Source organism: Aquarana catesbeiana, linkage group LG03, assembly GCF_042186555.1.
Source record: "Aquarana catesbeiana isolate 2022-GZ linkage group LG03, ASM4218655v1, whole genome shotgun sequence".
Lineage (NCBI taxonomy): Eukaryota > Metazoa > Chordata > Amphibia > Anura > Ranidae > Aquarana > Aquarana catesbeiana.
Genome location: NC_133326.1, coordinates 518,099,951 through 518,124,675, shown reverse-complemented (window position 1 = coordinate 518,124,675; position 24,725 = coordinate 518,099,951). Strand labels below are relative to the sequence as shown.

At 40.7% G+C, this 24,725-nt stretch overlaps 1 protein-coding gene across 2 annotated transcripts in view; it reads left to right on the top strand.

Annotated features, from left to right (window-relative positions):
* Window positions 1-8,033: 8,033 nt before the first annotated feature.
* Window positions 8,034-24,725, top strand: part of IL12B (interleukin 12B) — a 28,683-nt gene continuing 11,991 nt past the window's right edge. For both annotated transcript variants that reach the window (XM_073621187.1, XM_073621188.1), the window contains exons 1-5: window positions 8,034-8,162; window positions 17,553-17,640; window positions 23,168-23,416; window positions 23,592-23,703; window positions 24,364-24,545. In XM_073621187.1, the coding sequence (XP_073477288.1) occupies window positions 17,553-17,640; window positions 23,168-23,416; window positions 23,592-23,703; window positions 24,364-24,545 (631 nt within the window). In that variant the 5' untranslated portion in view covers window positions 8,034-8,162. The remainder of the gene's footprint in view (window positions 8,163-17,552; window positions 17,641-23,167; window positions 23,417-23,591; window positions 23,704-24,363; window positions 24,546-24,725) is intronic.

The window sequence follows — 24,725 nt, the reverse complement described above, 5'->3', positions numbered from 1 at the left end:
ATGCTTAAAACAGTATGGATATAAAAAGGAGGTTTGAACAGCACTAAGGGGGAGGTTCAGTCTACCAGATGGAATACTAAAGACTCTATTTGAATAGACTGGAGTTAAGGTGTGATCGATTAGTGCATGGATTTGAGCATTAATATACATAAATTTGAAAGAAGAGACCAAGTAAGAGCGGTAACAGAGTAATCCATTAAGTGAAAGGACGGTTAAAAAACAGCATGTGTCCAAATGGGCGTGGAACTGTATAAAAAATATTCAAGACTGGTCTGGAAGGAATGGTAGCCTGGCCGGCCTGCTTAGTAATTGTGATTAAGCAAATGTGTAAAAATAGAGGTATAGCCAAGCAATAGTGATAACAAAGAAGTCACATTTAAGGCAAAAAGGGAACAACACACGGATCCCCAAAATAGGTAGGAGAAGCGGAGAGGTTGGGTAAAAGTTTGGAGGATTTCAAAGTGGGGATATAATACTGGGCTAAAGCCGTTACAGAGAAAAGAGCATCTGAACCTATAATTAAAAAGCCCGGCAATCGGCTGGGGGAGAAATACAGATAGGAGTAGGACATTTAATCAGGTTGAGGTACCTATTCTCCCCAAGCCCTTCTCCCCCCCCCGCTTCCCTCCCCATACTCTATAAATATTTCCTTACCTGGACTAAAGATCCAGGACCCCCCACTGAAGTGGAGGGAAGATAGGAAACCAAGGTTGGGTAAGCGGATAAGAGGGACAAGAAAGAGAGATAAAATGAGTAAAAGTACACCTAAAGTAACAAGGGGGAATGCCCCTAAGTCCCCGAAAGACAAACCAGCAGTTAGTACGTTAAAACAATATAAGACACAAGGAGCTAGCCCAAGGAATACGGACTCTGAGAGACAAGGTCAAAATAAAGCAGAAAAAAAAAAAGGGGACCGACAAAAAAACAGGAGAGACCCCAGAACATTCCAGAGAAGACTTGTCAACAGAAGGGGATCAGGACTTCAGTGGAGCTGAAGGGGGTCCATTTGGGACCCTCCCACTAAATAAGGGAGAGATGAGCGAACTGCTTCTGAAAATGGAAAATTCAATAAAGACAGATATTCAAAATCTGAGAGGAGACCTGGGACACATACTGGAAAGAGTGGAGATCACGGAAAAAACTACAGAAGAACAAAAACAAGAACTGGAAACCCTCAGACAGCAAGTTAAAAGAACACAACAAAATCAAAAGATAATATTATACAGGTTGGAAGACCAGGAGAACAGGAGTAGACGAAAGAACATCAGGATTCGCTCAGCTCCAGAAAAAGGGGGGGAAGACCTGAAGAAAATGATTAACACAATATTTGGGCCCTTGTTAGATAGAGGAGGGGAGGACTGCCTAAAGATAGAGAGGGTACACCGAGTGGGACATGCCCGTGACTCGAAGACAGAACGACCGAGGGATATTATTGTTAGATTTAGATTCTATGAAGATAAATGGGAAATCTGGAAGAATCTGAGAGGAAAACCACCTATGGTGATCGAGGGAGCGGAAATTCAGATCTATGCAGATTTAGCTCAAGAGACCTTATCAAGAAGAAGACTACTGAAGCCATTATTGGAAACAATGAGAGTACAAAACATCAAATATAATTGGGGATTCCCGGCCTGTCTGAATGGACATAAGGGAGGGAGGTCTGCTAGACTACGATTTCCGGAAGACCTAGAAGAATTTTGCAAAAGATTGGATATACAGGTTCCAGAATTACCAGGCTGGACGATAGAAGATTAAGGGGCCTATCAAGGGGGGGTAGCCCATATAGAATTGGGTATTAAAAAAAAAAAGAAAGAAAAAGAAAAAGCTTTCGGCTGGGGGGGGGGGGGGGGGGGACGGCGGCGGAGGGTGGAGGGGGGGGGGGGGGGAATTGTAGAAAATGAAAACGAGGCCGTAATAAAGAGTATAGAGGGACCGGCTGGACCACCCCACTCCAATAGCCAACTTGAGGAATGGGGTGGAGAGGAACACTCGGAACTCCACCTTAGGATATAGGGACTCAGAAAGGGCTCGGATGGAGACCCTTGATGACCTTAGGGGCCCTGAGGGGCCAATTTGGGTAGGGGGGAATGGAGGGAGGTGAGTCAAATATCAGATTGTGGTCAAAGATTTTCCCGACGTGGTATTATGGAGATACAATTTCTAATAGAGCAAGAGGAGTGGCAATAGGATTGGCAAGAGATGTACAATTCAAACTAGAAGGAAGAATGCAGGACACGGAGGGGAGATTCCTTTTTTAAAGGGGACACTGGGGGAACTAGACTGCACTATTGCAAGTATATACGCCCCTAATAAAAATACAGCAAAATTCCTGATAGGTACACTGGAGAAATTATTAAACTTTAGGAAAGGGGGACTGATTGTAATGGAAGATCTTAATGTATGTCTTGAGCCTGCGGTGGATAGTACGTCCGGGGTACAGGGGACGAACAACGAACAGCTTAGAAGGGTCAGACAGAAGTTCTATGAGAACCAGTTAGTAGATATATGGAGGATTATAAATGGTAAATCTAAAGACTATACGTTTTACTCCCCTGTACACCGGACGTACTCTAGGTTGGACTACATATTGTTAGAACATGGATTATTAGAAAGGGTAGAAGATGCAAAAATAGGAATCACTACACTGTCAGACCATTCCCCCATAGAAATGGAAATGCGAATTTCTCAAATACAGAGACAAGCCCCCTTATGGAGAATAAATGAGGACCTATTATTAGATGAGGGTGTGGCTCAAAAGGTGGAAGAGGAACTCAAACAATATTTTAAGACAAACGAAACAGGAGATGTCTCGGGGGCTGTGGTCTGGGAGGCCCATAAGGTGTACATAAGGGGAATACTAATAAAAGAGGGAGCTAGAAAAAAAAAAGAAAGGAAAGATAGAATGGGAAACCTTATGACAGTAATATTTAACATTGAACAAGAACACAAAAAACAGAGAGGACTCCATAAGGAAACATACCAAAGGTTGATAGAAAAACGGGAAGAACTGAAAAGCTTGATAGATCAAGAAACAAAGGAAAAATTCTTCCTAATAGCGAAAGAGAGATATCATTGGGGGGATAAAACAGGGAAATATTTGGCCAGAATGCTAAGGGAAAAAACAACTTGTAACTTTATCGGCAAGATACAGTCTAAACAGGGCTTAATGGTTTATGAGACAAAAGAAATAGGAGAAACTTTCAAAAACTATTATAAAGATCTGTATGCAGGGGATCAAAACGGGGGGCAGGCAAAAGGAAAAAAAAAAAAGATAAGGGAATTCTTAAAAAAAGCGGGGATACCTAAGATTCAGGAGAACGATAGGGAGGCCTTAGAGGAATCAATTTCGGAAGAAGAAGTAAAGGAAGCACTATTAGATACAGCACAAGGGAAAAGCCCAGGGCAAGACGGATTTACCGCATATTATTATAAAAAATTTAAGGATATTCTGATACCGAAGATGTGTCAGTATATGAATGGACTGGGAAAGGATTTCGAGTTGAGTAAGGAGGCGCAAACGGCAATGATCACGGTAATCCCAAAGGAAGGAAAGGATGTGACCCTTTGCTCTAGATACAGACCAATATCGCTATTAAATGCAGATACGAAGATCTATGCAAAAATATTAGTAAAAAGGATGAAAGGACTATTGAATACAATAGTCCACCCTGACCAAGTAGGGTTCGTAGCTGGAGGAGAAGGGAAGGACCACGGGGTGAGAACCTTGCTTATACTCCAGAAGATAAAGGAAGATGGGACCCCCGGTCTGCTTCTGTCGAGCGACGCTGAAAAGGCGTTCGATGGAGTAGACTGGGGGTTCATGTTTCAAACACTAGAAAAAATGGGAATAGGCCCAAAGATGTTGAAAAGAATAAAAATTCTATATAGACAACCAAGAGCAGCAATTAAGATCAATGGAGTACTCTCAGATTTTTTTGAGATGGAGAGAGGGACAAGACAAGGGTGCCCGCTGTCCCCACTCCTTTTTATCCTATCCTTAGAGCCGCTCCTCGCAACAATCCGCAATGACCCCGATATTAAAGGATTTAAGGTGGGTAGTGAAGAGCACAAGTTATCAGCATTTGCTGATGACGTGCTCTTTTATATAACCAACCCTGAGAGTATATTGCCAAAGTTAATTAGAACGTTTAAGCAATACGGAGAGCTAGCAAAGAAGGAGTTCCAATTTATATGGAAAAAGAGATAAAATATTTGGGAATAAAATTAGCTAACTCCCTGGAGAAAATATATAAAAGAAATTATATCCCCCTACTGGACGAAATTAGGAAAGAAGGAAGAAAGTTACAGATCAGACCAATATCCTGGATAGGACGTATAAACGCTATTAAAATGACTCTTCTCCCAAAAATTACATATAAATTCCAAATGTTACCTATCGGACTACCATCGTACTACCTCAGAAAGCTCAAAACAATACTAACAAATATTATTTGGAAAAACAAAAAGCCGAGAGTATCCTTAGACACTAAGACAAGAGAAAAAAAGAGGGGGCCTGGTGGTTCCGGATATTTTAGCATACTACAAAGCAATAATCTCGTCACGAGCGATAGAATGGGCAAGGGATAATCAAGAAAAAAGATGGGTAAATATAGAAAAATTTTATAGTAAGGCACAGTTAGGAGTAATTATTTGGAACCCCCCCCCCCAACACAGAACGATAGATGAAAAAACACATTTGTTAACACGGGTGGTATTAAGGATGTGGGATACAATTTATAAGCAGTTAAATAAAATTTATAACTCACCTTTATTAAGATTAAAAGACAACAAGTTTTTTGCCCCGGGGAAAATAAGTATAGGGGGGAATTGGATAAAGAAAGACAAGGTAGAACTAAGGGAGATAGTAAACAAAGGGAAAATTAGGACACTTCACGAGCTGGAACAGAACACAGAAACATGGGTGATTAATGGATGGAGGTATTCACAATTAGAAAGGTTTGTTAAAAAGTTACCACAGCCAATAAGATCAGGAGAAGAACTGACGGGGTTGGAAAAATTATGCACCTCAGAAACCACAAAAAACACTATCTCAAAATTATATAAATTATTATTAGTAGAGGATGAAATAGAGATACCCACATTTATTAAACAATGGGAAAAGGACTTGGGGACACAGACAGAGTTAAACACGATTAAAAAAATCCTGAACCTTACCCTTAGTTCGGCAATAGACACAAAAACAGCTGAGATGAACTACAAGTGCTTAGTGAGGTGGTATGTAACACCAGATAAGGCCAGTAAATATCAAAAAGAGATGTCGGCAGACTGCTGGAGAGGATGCAAGGAGGCAGGCACAATGGCACATTTATGGTGGAAGTGCCCGAATATTCAAAAATATTGGGAAAAGGTATTAAGCATTGTCAAAGAGATTACTGGGAGAGAGGTGAAAAAAGATCCATGGTTGGTGCTCTTCCACGGCGTTGATGAGAACGAGAAACAATATAAAGCCTCGTTGGTGCCACATTTAATTAACGCAGCAAAAAAGCTAATCCCTAAAAATTGGAGGGAAAAAGAAAACCCACAGATATGGGAGTGGATAAATGCAGTGGAAGAAACCTACATCATGGACAGGATTTATGGTAATAAGGAAGAAATGTCTGAGGGGAGGAAAGACAAATGGAAGTGTTGGAGAGAGTTTAAAAAATCATTGAGTTATACAGAGAAAATCAGGATCTAGCAGAGTTAATTATGGAAGGGGCATTGCACAAGGGGAGGGGGGGGGGGGAAATAGATTAAAAAATTATGGGACATGGGTAATTGAGACAATATAATAAAGGTTGATTTTTTTAAATATTAATCCTAGAAGGAAGGAGAAGGGCCATATAGGGACAAGGGGACTACAACACTTGCTGGGAACTGTACCCTTTCCTTCCCTTTCATCTTTTTATACTGTTATGAAAATTAGCCACAGTGATGTGAAGAATAGAATAACAGAGACGTATATGAACAGAAAAGTTGATTGTTGTCTCGCTATATATGAAACTGAGTGGCAAAAAAAAAAAAAAAAAGAAGCTGACTGGTTTCTATGCTGAAATGTGACAAACTTTGCCCTCCCTAGCTTTGGTAAATAAACCCCTATATGTCCTAACAAAGGGTTAAAGATCTCCTGGCTTGGGTTCTGCTTTTTATAATATTATTACAATGTATTTATGGGTGAGAACTGTAAACACTTTATTGATACAGGAACCACTGTCATTGCTGTCATTGCTCCTAAGACACCACCACAGATTACAGTGGCAGCTGGGGGCATCACTGTTCAGAGCTCACATATTATTACATGAGCACTGTTCAGTACAGTAGTAAGGACCACCCACCATGGCCAGTGCAGTAATACTCAGAGCCATGTGATGGTGTATGCCCAGGGGGCATGCCCTTGACAGCCTGTGCACAGACAAAGTGAGCTGAATCGTGCTGGCTGTCATGCCACCTGAGGACATCTAGTGGGTGAAAGGAGATACTGTGGAAAGCACCAAAGCAACAATAAACTGAAAGAAAGCAATGCATTAAAAGCTGTTTTTTTAAGAGGGTTTTTTCTTATCTGGAATTTAGCTTTTAGAAAAAAAGGAATTCAAACAATGGCCTGGTATACCTTGTTCTACTTTTGGTGCATGTTTTTAACTCCAGCTAACGTACATACCTGTACGTCGGCCCTTCAAGACGCTGTAGGAACGTGTGTCGGGAGCCAATGCGAGTGCCCGGCGGGCTCGATGACCGCCGGGCACCCGCGATCGCTCGTGACAGAGCATGAACCGAGATTTGTGTGCATAAACACACAAATCCTGGTTCTCTCAGGGGAGAGGAGAGAGATTATGTGTTCATACTAAGTATGAACACCGATCTCTTTCCTCCCCTAGTCAGTCCCATCCCCCTACAGTTAGAACACACCTAGGGAACACAGTTAACCCCTTGATCGCCCCATAGTGTTAACCCCTTCCCTGTCAGTGACATTTATACAGTAATCAGTGCAATTTGTCCACCGCAATATCGACATCCCAATAAAAATTGCAGATCACCGCCATTACTAGTAAAAAAAAATAATAATAATAAAATTGCCATAAATCTTTCCCCTATTTTGACGATGCTATAACTTTTTAAGTTTTTCAACTTTCCAATTAATAAATGCTTATTGCGATTTTTTTTTTTAACCAAAAATATGTAGAGAAACACATATCGGCCTAAACTGAGGAAAAAATGTGTTTTTCTTTTAAAAAATTTGGGGTATTTATTATAGCAAAAAGTAAAAGATATTGGGGGTTATTTACGAAAGGCAAATCCACCTTGCACTGCAAGTGCGTTCGAAAGTGCACTGAAAGTGCACTTGGAAGTGCAGTCGCTCTAAATCTAATGGGTAGATCTGAAATGAGGGGAAGCTCTGCTGATTTTATCATCCAATCATGTGCAAGCTAAAATGCTGTTTTTTATTTTCCTCCTCGGATCTACAGCGACTTTACTTTCAAGTGCACTTGCAGTGCAAAGTGGAGTTTCCTTTAGTAAATAACCCCCATTGTGTTTTTTTCAAAATTGTCACTCTTCTTTTGTTTAACAGCGCAAAAAATAAAAACTGCAGAGGTGATCAAATACCACCAAAAGAAAGCTCTATTTGTGGGAAAAAAAGGACGTCAATTTTGTTTGGGTGCAGCGTCGCACAACTGCGCAATTGTCAGTTAAATCGACGCAGTTCCGTATCGCAAAAAATGGCCTGGTCATTGAGCAGCCAAATTTCCGAGACTGAAGTGGTTAAAGAGATTAACAGAAACTACATAATGCCACCCACACAAGCTGAATTAGTTTTGTCTAAAATTCCCTTTGAGCTTCTATTTTAATGTCATACTAAACAGGTATCGTAAGGCAAGGTACACTAAAATGAGTGGCATATCTGTACAGTATATCATGTTCTTCCACTTCACACATAATGAAAGAGGAAGAGGAAACCATTAAGCCACTTTAGAAAAATAAAAAAAATATCAGACCTTTCAGCTTCCTCTAGGAATGGGGCATTACCAGTGACATCATTAGACTTCTATATAACCAGGGATCCTCTGCAGTTTACAGATTGTGATATTTGGCTGGAACAAGGAAGCAGAGGTACTCACATCATCATCGCAGCAGCTTCAGGCTCTGTTCCAGTGACATACGAAAAAGTAAGATGCCTTAGGTTATTGTTTTGTTTATAGCATTTTAGTACATTTATAGCATGGGTATACTTTAGTTAGTTGTAGGGCCGTTCTGTGTGTCTTTTCTAAAGGAAAATGGGTTATATCCCTCAATTAATTAATCCTTAGTTAATATTGTAACTGTCATGTCTAACTTAAATTGCATCTAAGAAAATGTATTATTGTCTTTGGATGCAGTGACTCCATTTTTTTTCCCCAGACATTTTTTCACCTAGGGAGCTTAACAGTAACACATTTCCTGTCCTAGGGTGACAAACTTTCTCACTGTACTGTGTCATTGGAGGACAAGCTATGCCAGCCTGAGACAGGAAGTGTATTAGGACTACAGAATACTTCCCCCTATCCTCATCTCCATAACATAATGGCGAGAAGTGTTATGTAGTTCATTGAACTGGATGTGCAAAATTTGATAACAATATTTGTGATTTCACAACAGTGTAGACACTGGGAGGGATTCAATAAAGAAAAAAGGACTGTTTTTTGGCATTATGGCCCTTTAAAATAGCCTGTGCCAAAATTAAAAAATCTCTATCACCCATTTTAGTAACTTTACCGACACTTGCGGCGGATTCAAGAAGTTCTTAAAAGCCCCACTTGTACAAAGTGGTGCTATTAATGCACCAAATTCAAAAATAATTACCCCCCAGTTCATAGATAACGAAACTGGAGGTAATTAAGAGGTACAATTAATTGGCATACAGAGACAGACAGAGTGCCTGTCCCTGTCCGTAGTGTAGAAAAGTGGCATATTTTCCATTGCTACACCCCCTCTTATTACTTGTTGTTAAGGATGCTGTTGGCTTCAAAGCCGACATCCTCTTAACAACCAATGGTGCTGAGGTGGGTGGAGTCTGATGGAGAAGCTGGGACACTAGTTCCCCATCAGGTCTGCACTTAATTGTAATTGACAGTAGGCAGTGGGCAGATTCTTTGACTAAAAGCAGGCTGTCTGTTGACTAAAGATCTGCCCACTGTCAGTAACAAGGGGGGTGGACCTGATGGGGAACTAGTGTCTGTAAATTCCCATCAGGCTTCTCCTGCCCAAGTACAGAACTCCTCTATTGTTGCACTGTCTGTGTAACAGCTTCAGCGGCAGTGAGAGAGCACCGCTGTACTGAGGTTGGTTTAAAGGGATGAGGTGGCAACCCTAGTTGTAAGTGTTAATGAAATGGAGCAGATTAAAATATGTTTTCTCTCTGTGTGGCAGAGCTGTGTAAATCCCAGAGCTGGATAGATAGAAATTCAAATTCAAATTCTTTGTCAGGTAAAATAGCCCCCCTGTCAGAAACCATGAAATCAGGCCGAGACAGAAGTACAGTTAAATCACACTTGTTTAATAATAAAAGTAAAAAGAACTAACATAGTCAAAACCTAGCCAAAGTTCAGTAACCGGAACAGATAGTCAGCCAAGCCAGAAGTCAGGGATCAATGTAGTGGAACAGCAAATATAATCTGGAGCCAGAAGGGATGTCAGCAAAGCAAGTCTTGAACAGGATCGCAGAAGATGTGCGAGTTGCGCTGCGCGTCTACACTGGTCCCCGTTGTGTTGTGGGAACTGTGTGTTTCCCATAACACAACGGGGGGGGGGCATTTGCAGCTAGCTGCCGCTAGCTATTCCCGGAAGTGGGTGCAGATACCTGTATTATACAGGTATCTGCACCCCTCTCCCCCCTGAAAGGTGCCACTTGAGGCACCGGAGGGGGGGAGGAATCCGATGAGCGGAAGTTCCACTTTAGGGTGGAACTCCGCTTTAAGTAGGCAGGACTGACGAGCAGGATATCATCAACAGCTGAGTAACTGTGGAGAGATAGGAGCTGGCAATTAGCCGACAGCCGAGTGGCCAGCACAGAGAAGGAAGGGCTGAGCCAAGACCTGACACCCCCTTCATCTATTTCATCTGCTGATTCAACTCTTTGCCTGGAGTTTTAGTATTAATTGTTGTTTTAAATGGTAATTGACATTACATGGGTAGGAATTTAAGCACACTTACCTCTATACGCAGAATTTAATCAACAAATATTGTAAATAAAATTGAATTATAATATAAAGTATAATATTAAGGGATATTGTGAAACTCTGGGTAAACGCCAATTTAACAATGTAGTATTGGGTGGAATATGGTACATTAAACCATATAGATTAATATATTACATTTCCTTTAAGTGAAACTCTGGGTAAACAGCAAAATGCACAATTTGAATTTACTATTTTAACTTTTAAAAAAGTAAAAAAAAAAAAGGAAACTTTTTTTTTTTTTTTTGTAAAATTTGTTTAAATAGTTTTCTAGCCCATTTTGTATAACTTGGTTATAACAAAATTTGTGATTTTGTTATACATTAATTTTCTTTTTTCAACTCCAGGTATATAATTTCTAATAGAATTCAGCTCTTTAGTATAGTATGAAGATCTATACTTATGACAATGGGTGAGACTGTTTCCATAGAGCAGCTTTGTGTGACAAATTAGCAACAAAAGTACGCAGCTCCTTCCCCTGGCAGAATTACATGGGCTGTAATTACAATAAAGGATTTGTGGCCGGTGAGTGGGGCAGCAGGGTAAGAAGGGACAGCACCATATATCAGAATTTACAAATTGATAAACTTTTTCTTATCTTGTTTCTATTTTCTGGCTACCTTAGGACATTGTTGCTATATTCAGCAAGAGAACTGTAAGGGGAATGGGGTGTATGTTATGTTGAGAGGAGTCAGATGGCTCTTTACAGTTCGGTAAACGTGAACCCGTCTTTGCTTTTTTTTTTTCAAGGGGGTCTGTATAGTATAGAATCATCTGTTCTTGAAGAGATCTCCAATTGTCTGGCACTGTTCGGCGCGTAAGCATTTAAATCTGACTAGGGAGGAAGGAAATATCATACGTATCTTTATCCTGTCACTTTTTCTTTGTACTTACCTATTTTATTCTGCCTTTGTGCTGCTTGTGTCCTTGTTCCCATGCTGCCATTTTTAAAATGAGCTTAATACTGCACATGCGTGAGCAGTGGTCACTTACCGATGCCCCTGGGAATTCAGCATTCCCATAGCCTTAAGGGAAATTCTATACCTAAACTGCAAGATCAAACACAGATTAGTACAATGGCAGCCAAGGATGTGGGGAGCAAGGCATCACAATGAATAGAAACTACACCAAAAAATACGGAAGGGGGACTTTTGAGGTGCCTGCTCAAGATAATACACTTTAGCATATTTTAAAATATGATAATTTTTTTTTCCCATACATTAAAAAAAGATATTACAATCTTCTCTAAAAAAAGTTTAACAAAGATGAAAAGTCAAACGCGATCACAATGTACTGTGCAACACTATTTGCTTGACATGTTTCGCCAGAATATGGCTTCTTCGGGAGACATTATACTTTTTTTATACAGGATACTGCAAACAGAAAAATACACATTAGAAAAAACAACAGGGCTGCATAAACCTGTTAAATTCATTTTTCAATTCACATGATTACATTGGATCTTCAGAGAGACCACTCTTACTCCGAATAAATCTTCAGGTCAATATGCATGTACAACAGGGCCACAGGACTACCGCCATTAGGACATCAGTGTGTCATAGGAAGACCATGATGCCATGAGGGAAATATTGAAATGATGCCATGAGGGAAATATTTGGGGACTCTACTTTTACATCAGTATTTGTGATCGAAAGAGCTCATCGAGTATGCCTGAGGTATATTGTACCTTTTTTGGGCCTTTTCTTTTCCTTTTTTTTTTTTTTACATTGGATCTTCTGAGAGACCACTCTTACTCCGAATAATTCTTCAGGTCAATATGCATGTACACCAGGGACACAGGACTACCGCCATTAGAATATCAGTGTGTCATAGGAAGACCATGATGCCAAAGAAAATCTAAAAAACACCCTATACACACACATATATATATATATAGCATGTATACTATTCCAAAAATTCTACCGAAATATATATGACCAATTATGGTCTCTATATTTGGAGAACAGTGTTAATCACAATTACCTGTAAATTGGACATATAAAGCTATCTGCTAGAAAGGTTTCAGCTTCTGAACTGTAGTTGCTTTGATCAACCACCAGGGGGAGATCAAACACTTGTTGCGGATCCTTTATTTCTATGTAAAGAAAGATCATTCTACTAACAGGGAAGGTTCTCTCCTCCCCTTCAACTAATACTAGACTGCATAGGCGTGCGCACTGGGTGTGCTGGATGTGCCTAGGCACACCCTAATCACCCCATTTGCATTAGCATTATTGCTCTGTGTGCCAGTGGTAAGGTGGGATAGATCTCCGACTGAGCAACTGCATAAAGGAGAAGTGTGGAAGAATTTCTCTCTTTGAATCTGCAGGCAAGGAGATCATGTACCGGCGGGTCAGAGTGCCGCAAGTAAGAATGTGTGTGTGTGTGTGCATACATACATACATACATACATGTGTTTGAGCTTTGGTGTGCACACCCTAATGCAATAGGCTGCGCACACCTATCCTTGACTGCAAATAGTCAATGCTAGCCTACCACTTTATTTCTTTCCATCGTATTGTCTTTAACCGCTTCCCGATCGGCTCCTGTACATATACAGCAGCAGGATGGCTCTCCTGTGCGAATCGCCATATATGTACGGCGGCTCCTTTAAGAGCCATAGCACGGCGGGGACCTGATGCACGTGGCCAGCGGGCGCGATTGCCGCCGGCCACCCGTGGTCGCGGGCACAAGGGTCAGAACGGGGATTTGTGTGTGTAAACACACAAATTCCCATTCTGACAGGGGAGGAGAAACAGATTGTCTGTTCCTACTAAGTAGGAACAACGATCTGGCTCCTCTTCTAGTCAACCCCTTGATCGCCCCCTAGTGTTAACTCCTTCCCTGCCAGTGACATTTATACAGTAATCAATGGCTATTTTTAGCTCTGATCGCTGTATAAATGTCAATGGTCCCAAAAAAGTGTCAAAAGTGTCCGATCTGTCCGCCACAATGTCACAGTCCTGTTAAAAATCACTGATCACCGCCATTACTAGTAAAAAAAAATAATAATAAAAATGCCATAAATCTATTCCCTATTTTGTAGACGCTATAACTTTTGCGCAAACCAATCAATATACACTTTTTTTTACCAAAAATATGTAGAAGAATACATATTGGCCTAAACGGATGAATAAATTATTATTTTATTTTTTAATTTGGGATATTTATTATAGCAAAAAATATTGTGTTTTTTTTTTCAAAATTGTCACTCTTCATTTATTTATAGTGCAAAAAATAAAAACGAGGGGATCAAATACCACCAAAAGAAAGCTCTATTTGTGGGGAAAAAAAAAGGACATAAATTTTGTTTGGTACAACGTTGCACAACTGCGCAATTGTCAGTTAAAGTGATGCAGTGCCGTATCGCAAAAAATTGCCTGGTCAGGAAGGGGGTAAATTCTTCCGGGGCTGAAGTGGTTAATTGAAAATCAATAGATATATCTGTTAAGAAAACTGTGAGATCCTGCAGGATTGTCACTACAGGCATCTGTTGGGTGGAAAAAACCCTGTAAGTTTTTTTGCACAGATTCACTCGGGATACTTTTTTTAAAAACCATAATGCACTGCATGGCTTTTGAACTATGGCCAGCTGGATAAGGAGGGCCAATCAGAGGGCCTTTGGATAAACCATGCACTGGGGTGCCATTCACAATAAATGGCAATCCAAGGCATAGTCAATAGAGCGGGTGCTTTGCTATGCTTCATGGTAACGTACGTTAGCATGTTTTTAGCACGTGTTCCTCCAACACACAAGCGCGAATGGACCCACAGAAGCTTGTTATCACACCCAAGTAAACATTAGGCACGCCACGGCACTGCGCACAATGCTGAATTGTTCCAGCACGTGGAGAGGAAAACAATTAGAATATTAAGTTACATAAAAATTCTTGGAAGAGAGCCACTGCAGTGAGTCAGGTTATATGCTGTCACATCTGCAAACACTAGCAGTTTCAAGTTAACAGCTGTTCTTATTTGATCTGAATGGGACATTTTATGGGTTTGTTTGGGTTCTCTGACCCTATCATTCATTCATTAAATATCTGACAAGACTTTATAATATTTTTTCATAAATGTTTTTATATAGTTTTTATGTAAAATTGCAAGCAACAAAGGAGACAGTACAGCATGTACAGGTTTCCAATCAGTATAACTAGCCTGTGCAATCACAAAACAAGAATGCAATATACATAACAGGACATTCAGTAAGTAGCTGAGTGTCTTAGGGAGGGATAGAAAAAAGAAAAAAAAGTCACAAGGGGTTAAGGGGTGTGAGTTGGGGGTTATTTTAAGTATCATGAGAAAGGAACAATTGGGGAGTGGGAAACATGAGTAGGGTGGGGGACATGATTTGAGGCATAAAGATGATTTTTTTATTTATTTATCAAGGCAATGCTCACACTTTCAAGTTTGAAGAGGTCCACATACAGCGTGGTCATGACACTGTAGTAGATATACAATGGTCCTGCAAGAAAGCATTGGGCAGACCACTCAAGAAAAGGAATGCATTATGCCCTTGTATTAAACATTGGTTTTATAGTGTAACCAACACATACCATGTCACTTGGACAGCCTTTCTTGCATTATATGTATCAGCTGCTCCATATTCACCACCTTATTGATTAGTGTGAACCATTCCTGCAACGTAGGAGTCTGTTTGGCACGCCAGGTGTCAGAATGCACCATCCGTATGTTAAGCTTGAATCTCAGAAGCTTGACTCTGTACATAACTCATGCTTAATTTTTCCTTGAGGCCTCATTCCATCTTCCACAACATACAGGCTGGGTCCCTACGATGTCCCATACCATTAGTTGGAGCCAGATTGGGGTTTCCTTTGCTAGGGAAGGTGCCTAAGCTTACCAGCTCCTTCACTACTGGGAGCTATGCCAAGTCATCTCCACTTCCCAACTGGCTGCTATTTGCACCTAGAAACTAGTACTGTAGTCATTACTAGTTAGTTCTACTGCACTTTATGCATATATACTGTATATTTTCTTGTTCTGGTGTGAACCATACACTATATGTGATATGCATGCATGCACCCCTTCTTCTAATATCCTTAAGTAACTTCAGACCAGACGAAGATGTATACAAGAATGTTTCTTTTCTAAAGTTGCTAAGGTATAATTAAACAATTACAGCTTCTTCTATCCATTCCTAACACAAAGTGCCTTCTGAGTGTCCCTTGGTGCCCCTGCCCATTGAGGTAGTCATACCTTGTAAATAGAACATCCTTTAAAGGGGTTGTAAAGGATTGTGTATTTTCACCTTAATGCATCCTATGCAGTAAGGTAAAAAAAACACCTTGCAGTCACCGGCCCCCTACCCCCCCCCCCCAGTTTTACTTACCTGAGCTCCGAATTTCTGTCAGCACATCCCCGCCGTCCCTCTCTCCACGGGTTCCCAGCTCTTGATTGGATAGATTGATAGCAGTGCAGCCATTGGCTCCCGCTGCTGTCAATAAAATCCAATGACGCGGGTGCTGAGGGGCGGGCTTGAGTCCTGACGCCAAATGCTGGACGGCCACAAGGCAACGCCCTCAGGAGAGTTGGAGAGTCTCCAAGGGGGTTATCTAATGCGGGGAGGAGCCACAAGAGCTGCCGAGGGACCCCAGAAATGGATGGTCAGGGCCACTCTGTGCAAAACGAGCTGCACAGTGGAGGTAAGTATGACATGTTTGTTAATTAAAAAAAAAATAAAAAAAATATCCTTTAGTATCACTTTAAGTTCTTAAATGAATAGCACAAATCTATATACCTGGAACCCCGACTGGGTTCTCGCCAAGGGATGGTATCAAGTAAGGAAGCAATCGCATACAAGCACATCTACTGTTCCCTTCCCCTTGCGTAGATTGACTGATGTCTAGAGGCAGGTCTCTTTATATATATATACAGTTGCCCCACCAGAGGGTCGTTCCACCCAAAAAGCCCAAGAAAACCTGGCCTAAATAAGGTAATCCATAACTTCCAGAAGGCACCAGCTGTGCAGAGCAACATAGCAAAACAGTACAACAATCAAAACTTTAACAAAAAAAAAAAACAAAGGACGCATAGTACAGCTACAGCAATCCCCTGCACAAAGTGTCCTCACTATATATATGAAAAGTTAGAATTCAACTATGTCCAGAAAAAAAGCCATACATGATGCAATGTTATTACAAATAAATATTACCTAGCAACCAGAAACCTTTAAAGCCTAACTCCAGTAAACCTAAAACTCCTCCTCCCTGACAGTGGGGCTGGGCCCACACTGCATGTGTTAACTACTCATTTAGACCTAGGGGATGATAAAAGCAATTTATTTACCTGATTCTCCGCTTCCACAGTAGAGAGTGCCCCCCCCCCATTCCGGCAGTGAACCCTACCTCGTCGTTTTCATGTCCAGTGCAGGGTTTTGGTCTCTGTATTGGTCTTGATGAAGTCAGAGGACTTTAGACTGCCAGGAAAGAAGAAGCTGCAGGGACCAGTCTAGCCACCCGTAGGATTGAGTAATTAAGTCCCGGTGGGTGGGTCGAAATGCATCAGGGTGTGCGATGTGGTGGCTAAGGCCGCTCCTTATCATCTATTCACCTGGGCTGGTCGGGTGTAGTGGTAATCCTTTCCTCTTTACATGTTGCGGTATTGTTGCTTCATCAGGAACCTACAAATATGGAAGCTGACATTGCAGAAAATGTTATTTGTCCACCTAGTATGCTGATATGTTGGCTTTCGTATCAACAAAGATAGAAGTAGAAATTCAACACTTATCTGATACTTTTTTGCTGTATTCTTGTTTCAAGTTAGTGGCTCTGAAGTAATTAACCTGGAGACAGACAGGCAACTAGTATTTTCACAATGATACTAGCAATAATAGCTTACATATATCTCTATTGACTTTAAAGGAGACCTGCACTCTAAAAGTACCGATAAATGTTATGTCATAGAGAAAATCTAGAAATCTTTTTGAAAGTCACGATCTCTGTGTGTAATGTCTGTGGCGGCAGGCAGTTGGTCGCCGGCCACCAGCAGAGGAAACATTGTTCGGATGGGTACTCTTGTAGATCTATGGATGACCTTATAATCCTACACATTGCTGGCATGCAGTTGGGCCTTTTATATATAGGCTTCTGTTTGTATACCAGTAGGTAGTGTGTACAGAAAGCTTTTACAAGCACTTACTTTTTAGCCAGCCCATTAACATGAGATGGAGTTTCCAAGTTAGGTGAGGCTAAACGAAATCTTCTTGAAAAAATGTAGTGATAAATTGTTCCTCATTCTTTAGTTGTTTTTTTCATTCCTATTAAATTAGAACATTAATTACCAGCTCAGCAATCAAAACAGATCATAAAACATTTTGTCTTACAGATGATGCATCTACCGATGACTCTAATGTTAATCTTGCTATACCTGGATCCACTGCATGGAGCCTGGGAACTGCAGGTCAAGAAAAACAGTAAGTGTGATTTTGTTTTTACCACCTCAGGGGCCTCATGTATCCAGTCTAAAGGGAGGGAAAAGTGAGGGAGTGGCCCACCTTAACCCACCAGGTATTTGCTTCTTGGAGAGGAGCTGAGCTCTAAGCTCCAGCTCAGATCTGACTCTGTGTTTGTTTGATAATGCTGGGTGGTCGTGAAATAATTGCCAACATTTTATTCACACAGTCTGGAGCACACTGCTGCAGAGATAGTGGGGTTGATTTACTAAAGTCAAATAGACTGTTCATGTTCAAAGGGAATTTGACCCAGAGCTTAGTGAATGAGTTGAAGTTTTGCTGACTTCCATCATCCAATCACTTGCAAGCAAAAATGCTGTTTTCTTTAAAATTTTATTTGCACGTGATTGGGTATTTATTGCAAAGTGAAACTTCACCACATTCACTAAGGCAAATTCCTTTGCAAAATCCAACTTCCCCTGCAAAATGAATGACCTATTTGCCTTTAGTAAATCGACCTCAGTGCATCCAAGCATGTTGTGATCAATACTATTTGACAGGACCAGGTGAAGAATATGAATTTCTGCTGTCTTCTGATGCAGGATTTTTTTCAAGAGGCAGCTCTCTGGCACGCAATGAGCATTGCTAGGCTATTGAAACAAAAGTTTTGAAAAATAGGAGCTGCAAACAAGTACTGAATTCCAGATATAGTTTATTACGCTATCCATTAAAAATTCTATTAATTTCGGAAGTTCTTCATCAGGGCATAGAAATGGCAGGTAGATCTGGACCAAAAAGAGGCAAGTATGATTTGTGCAAAATCATAGAACCTTCTGGACAAGGTGTCACTATTTATTTAACCACAGCATATTAATTTGGTATGCGAACAAACCTAGAGTTTGTTAATCAAAAAAAAAAAAAAGATCCTGCTCCTTTAAAGCATATTATACAGCACGGTGCTTGTGCTGTGTAATTTGGCCCCCGTATCACCTGTAATACCTGGCTGATCTTGCCCGGCTTTACCCTCCCCCCTGTAAACTGACCACGGTGTATCATGGCTGCTGAGCCCTGACACATGGTCAGTTTATGTGCCTCCGTCAGCCACAGCTCTCCTGTCCTCCTCTGTGCTCTCCTCTGTCCTCTCCCCCCTCCCCTCCCTGCGTGTCTGCTACTGTGTTAGGCCCCTTTTACACTGGGGCGGAGGTGCGTAGGCAGTAAAGCGCCGCTATTTTTAGCGGCGCTTTACCATTGTTTTAGCAGCGGTATTCGGCCACTAGCGGGGTGGTTTTACCCTCCGCTAGCGGCCGAGAAAGGGTTAAAAACCACTGCAAAGTGCCTCTGCAGAGGTGCTTTGTCGGCGGTGTAGCTGAGGTGCCCCATTGATTTCAATGGGCAGGAGCGATGAAGGAGCGGTATACACACCGCTCCTTCACCGCTCCAAAGATGCTGCTAGCAGGACTTTTTTTCCCATCCTGCTAGCGCACCACTCCAATGTGAAAGCCCTCGGGGCTTTCACATTGGAAACAAAGCATCGGCACTTTCAGGGAGCTTTGCAGACGCTATTTTTAGCACTGTAGTGCCTGCAAAGCGCCCCAGTGTGAAAGGGGTCTAAGTGCCCGCCCCTCCCCTGCTGCTAAAAAAACTTTTATTGTCCTCTATAATCTTCTGTGTCCTAATGACAAGTGCTCCTGTCTGTATGATTTATAAAAAAAAAAAATCCTCCTTTACCATATTTCAGAGCGTTTCCCGGCGATCACATGACCAGCCGGCTCTCTCTCTCTCCTCTCCTCCTCTCGTCCTGACTGATGTCAGTGGGGGAATCTTGGCCCTGCCTGCTGCATCTGTCAGACGGGGAGAGGAGAGAGCCGGCCGGTCACGTGATCGCCAGGAAACGCTCTGAAATACGGTAAAGTAGGCATTTTTTTAAAAGATCACACAAACAGGAGCACTTGTCATTAGGACACAGAGAAGATTATAAGAAATAGTCAAAGTGGGTTAACAACCACTTTAACCACTGCAAAACCAACATTATTATGGCCTCTTTGCCTTCCTTTGCGCCTATAACAGCCAACACTTACTCAGCCTCTACATTTTCTAGAAAGGCTTTCTACAAGATTTTGGACTATGCCCATGAGAAATTGTGTCCATTTAGCCAAAAGATCACCCAGGAGAATACCTGGGTCGCTATCAGCATTGGTCACAATCAGAATTCCAATTCATCCCAAAGGTGTCCAATAGGGTTGAGGTTAGGGCTATATGCAGACCACTCTAGCAAGTCAACCATGTCTTTATGGGGCTGGCTTTGTGCACAGGGGTACAGACATGATGGAATAAAAAAGGATCTTCTCCAAACTGGTACCCTAAGGCTGTAACTGCACAACTGTCTAAAATGTCTTTGTATGCAGTTGCATTAACAGTACACTTTACTGTAAACACCCAAACTGAATAATTTGGAGGGATGTCCACATACTTTTGACCATGTAGTATAATTTTCTCATCGCAGGCATACTTTAAAGGTCAGGTTAATGCGGAACTAAACTCTCTACATCAACGTTAGGTATTTTAAAATTCTTTTTATTAACAAAGTAATACATAAGCGCAATCAATAAAATGCTCAACATAAGCATGAAAAGGTACATTGTATGATTTACAGACATGAAGCAGATCAAATAAAGACATGTATAACATAATGCTTTAAATTTCAATATGAGGCTCGATATCAAGTACCTTCCTGAGTATATCAAAAAACATTAAATATCAGCCGGTGAGATCCTGGGTCACATCATGCAAAAACACAACATTCCCTAGGTCACAGATCACTCTGCACAATTTTAGCCATTAATAACGGTAAGAGAGGGAAAACACCATGTATCCCAAATCTTATTGTATTTTATGGGGCATCCTCTATGCTGGAAAATGAGTTTTTCGTATGGCAATATATGGTTCACCAGCTGTATCCATTTACGAAACAGATGGAGGGGCAGGTTGGATCCATTTAGTTGCTATAGCTTTTCCAGCTAAGAATAATGTCTCTCTCAGCATAGTTCTATCATATCTCTGCCACTGCTCCTCATCTAAAATGCCCAGAAGACATACATTTGGGGTGTTTGGTACTGGTACAGATAAGATAGAAGAAAGAATGTCAATCACTCGTTTCCAATATCTAGCAATGATGGGGCATAACCACATAATATGGGCAAAGTCAGCATTTGTACAGTCATACCTGGTACAGTTTGGAGCAGGTATGCGATGCATAGCATGTAACTGCGTTGGTGTGAGATATGATTGATGCAGCATGTAGAATTGTATTAGTCTATTATTAATAGCCAGAGAGACATACAGGTGAGAGGAGCAAGCTTCCTCCCAATCTTCATCTGATAGATCAGGGATACGTTGTTGCCATTTAGAGTACACCGCAAGTGGAGTTTTGTTAATGGTGGCGGATAACAAATAGGAATATATTTCAGAGATAAGACCTCTAGGACCCTGTGACCTTAATATCCCCATTAATGGATAATTAGAGAAGTTAGTGTTGTATATACCAAATTTTGTGTGCAGTGCAAACCGAGATAGGAGATACCTGTAGAAAGCAGTGCGAGTGAGTTCATATTTTCTTTGTACCTCAGCAAAGGAAGAAAGAACATAACCATTATAAATGTCCTCAATAGTAGTGAAGCCCTTTTGTTTCCAAAAAGAGCAATCTGTAAAATGTAATAAATGGAGTAACATGGCATTATGCCAAATAGGAAGTTTAGCAGCAATGGCTTTAAACTCTGCTATGTGTTTAGCTTCTCCACAAACTGCACAAGCTAAATTCAAAAACATTACATATTTGTAATCCTTATGCTGCTAGCATTTGTAAATCAGTAGAAATGTATGTTATATTTATATGTTTTAAACTTTTTTTTTTACATTTTTTCATTTGCTTCCTGGTTTCTGGCCTAGGCCAAATTATGTCATACATTTCAGGAGTCTTTACTGGTACTTTTTTTCTTTCCTTTCTGGAGGAGCAACTTTCTTAACTAAGCATAATCTTCTGCCTGCATTTTTTAACTAAGGGCAGATGGATTCCAGGAAGCAAATGCTATGTGAATCATCTGCCCTTACTCGATATACACTGTTACCAAAAGTATTGGGATACCTGCCTTTACATGCTCATGAACTTTAATGGCATCCCAATCTTAGTCCATAGGGTTCAATATTGAGCTGGAATAAAAAAAACAAAGGGTGCTTCTGGATAGTGACATCTGTCCAGAGAAGGTGTCCCCAAACAGGGCAGGTATGAATCTGGCTGATAGACGTCTGATTAGAACACTAAGGCAGTACTTCAAGAGGAAAGCAACAACTCTGAAGAAACAAAATAAAGGGAAGGTGCCTCTAAGTGCAGAACACCAAGACTTTATTAGCCAAAGGGATTAATAACACTTACTAAAAGGTTGTGGTAAAAAGGCTCATCATATAGAAGAGTCCAGCAATGGTAGTAGTCCTGGGATGGTCAGGTTCGCAGCTGGGTGTTGTGTATCCCAGTCGTCCAGCAGAGGACGGATGGATGGCGTCACCGGATGTGCGCCCGGAATCAGCGTAAGAACGCGCGGTCCCAGAAGTGACGTCTAAATGGCGGGATGCATTTCAGAGCATCTGAGAGGCTCCTTCTTCATGCCGGTAGAATGGCATGAAGAAGGAGCCTATCAGATGCTCTGAAACATGTCCCACCATTTAGACGTCACTTCCGGGACCGTGCGTTCCATGCTGATTCCGGGTGTACTTCCGGTGACGTCATGAGTCCAGCATTCTATGCTGGTTTACAACAGCACAACAGCTTCCTCACTGATCTCCTGTCACACGGCTTCCCTCTGCTGGACAGCTGGGATACACAACACCCTGCTGCGGACCTGACCATCCCAGGACTACCACCATTGCTGAACTCCTCTATATGATGAGCCTTTTTACCATGACCTTTTAGTAAATGTTTTTAATCCCTTTGGCTAATAAAGTCTTGGTGTTCTGCACTTAGAGGCGCCTTCCCTTTATTTTATTTTATTTTTATTTCTTTTATTTTTTTCAATATTGAGTTGGCCCACCATTAACAGCTATAAGAGCTTTATCTCATTTGGGAAGGCTGTCTACAAGGTTTAGGAGTGTGTCTATGGAATGTTTGACCATTCTTCCAGAAACGCATTTGTGAGGTCAGGCACAGATGTTGGACGAGAAGGCCTGGCTCACAATCTCCGCTCTAATTCATTCCAAAGGTGTTCCATCGGGTCAAACTCAGGTTAAAGTCAGGAATCTGTGCAGTCTCTGTGTTCAGATACAGTGAGTTTAGTTCTGTTTTAAGATTAGAGTTGACGGCACTTAGCTGGTAACCTTATAATAAAGCCTTCCCTGTCATTTCTTCATTGGTCAAGCATTTTCTTTTCAAGCAGCTTAATGTTATGGGGGTAGAGAAAGAAAAAGAAGGGAAAGAAAGTGAACATGTCTAGTTTTATTACCCTGAGATTCCTTCATTTTGCTTATTAGTCTCCATTTTTTTCCATTATTCTCCATTCAGCAATGGTAGTAGATGTTGCTGAGAATCCATCAGTAAATGTAAAGTGCCACACTCAGGACCATCAAACTGTCCACTGGAAGAAGAAAACTAGAAAGCAACGATCCAACAATGGGATACTAAATCTAACAGTGCAGGAACATGCTGACGCTGGGAATTTTACTTGTCACTCAGATACAGGACTCATTCTGGATTATAAAGTCATTCTTTTACATGAGGAAAACTTACCGCAACGCAAGAGGATATTGTCAAGTAAGTTTATTGCGAATAGTGGTTTTAATCCTGTTTCGTAAATCATGTATTCATATTTATATACTTGACCTTTACTGTCAAAGCTTTCATTGATTTTAGTACCTGTGCCCTTGTTAAGCTTTGAATGACAGTTAACCATATTGAATTTGTTTTGGTTTCTGCTGTTTTTTAATAGAGTCGGGAGAATTATTGAAATGTTCAGTAAAAAACTACAGTGGCAACTTTAGTTGTTTCTGGAATTCAACAGATGACAGCAATATTGAATTTTTCTTTAAAGCTCGTAGAGGGTAAGTTACCTATGAAGGTCAAATATTGAAATGGTATTGATTATTTATGAATATAGGTGTAGGATCTGTTATCTGGAATGTCAGTAACCCAAAAATATGTTTTTATTTTAAAAAAGTATAAGCTATTTCTACACTTCAAGAACAGAAAACACCACTTAAATTTGTAGCAGCAGTATTGAAAAATAGAAGTGAAATCGATAACATAAATTAAACATATAATAAACATAAAATATATATTACATTACATTAAACTGTATATCCAACCTCTGATCATTGCATATTTAAAAATGCTAGTAAAAAAGCACAAGGATATACAGGGAAAGAAAATAACCTGAATTATTATACATGGAAATGTATTACTAAACATGATTTACAGAGGATTTGTGCCTCCCTGCCTACCTTGCCGCCCTAGGCCATAGTTGTTTTGGTTCCTCATTTCTTTTCCTAGTGACAAAGTAACAGTAAGGGAGGATACGTTTTCCTAGTGGGGTCTAAGGTATTAACTCATCTCAAGTCTATCCAAAGCTAAACAAAACATTTTAGCTGGAGTTATTTTAAAATATGGCAAAAATGTATAGTTTATAGTTTTTTTAGCCATTTTATGTCCACACTTGGCAGCCTGACGATTGTATTATACTAACTCAAATGTGTATTATGCAGTGATAATGACAGCATATCCTGCGATGAGCCTGTAAAAAATAAAGGTCAATACAGTGTGGAGTGCCGCGATACCCAATCCTGCATTTACGAAGAAGAGGAACAAAGCATCACGGTTCATCTGCATGTAATTCAACAACATAAATACGAGAATTATACACTGGCTTTCATGCTAAGGGAAATCAGTAAGTATTTTCTGTTAAAATTGTTTTCTCTGACCAAAGGTTATAGAGCAGTGACACTCAATGGTGGCTTTGGATGCTATTCTGTGGCTCACCTAGCTTTAGGATGGCAGGGGTTGGGTCTTTATTTTGTCATCTATGTTTCTGAAAGAAACTAATAGATGCCCTCAAGTCTTGTAAGAG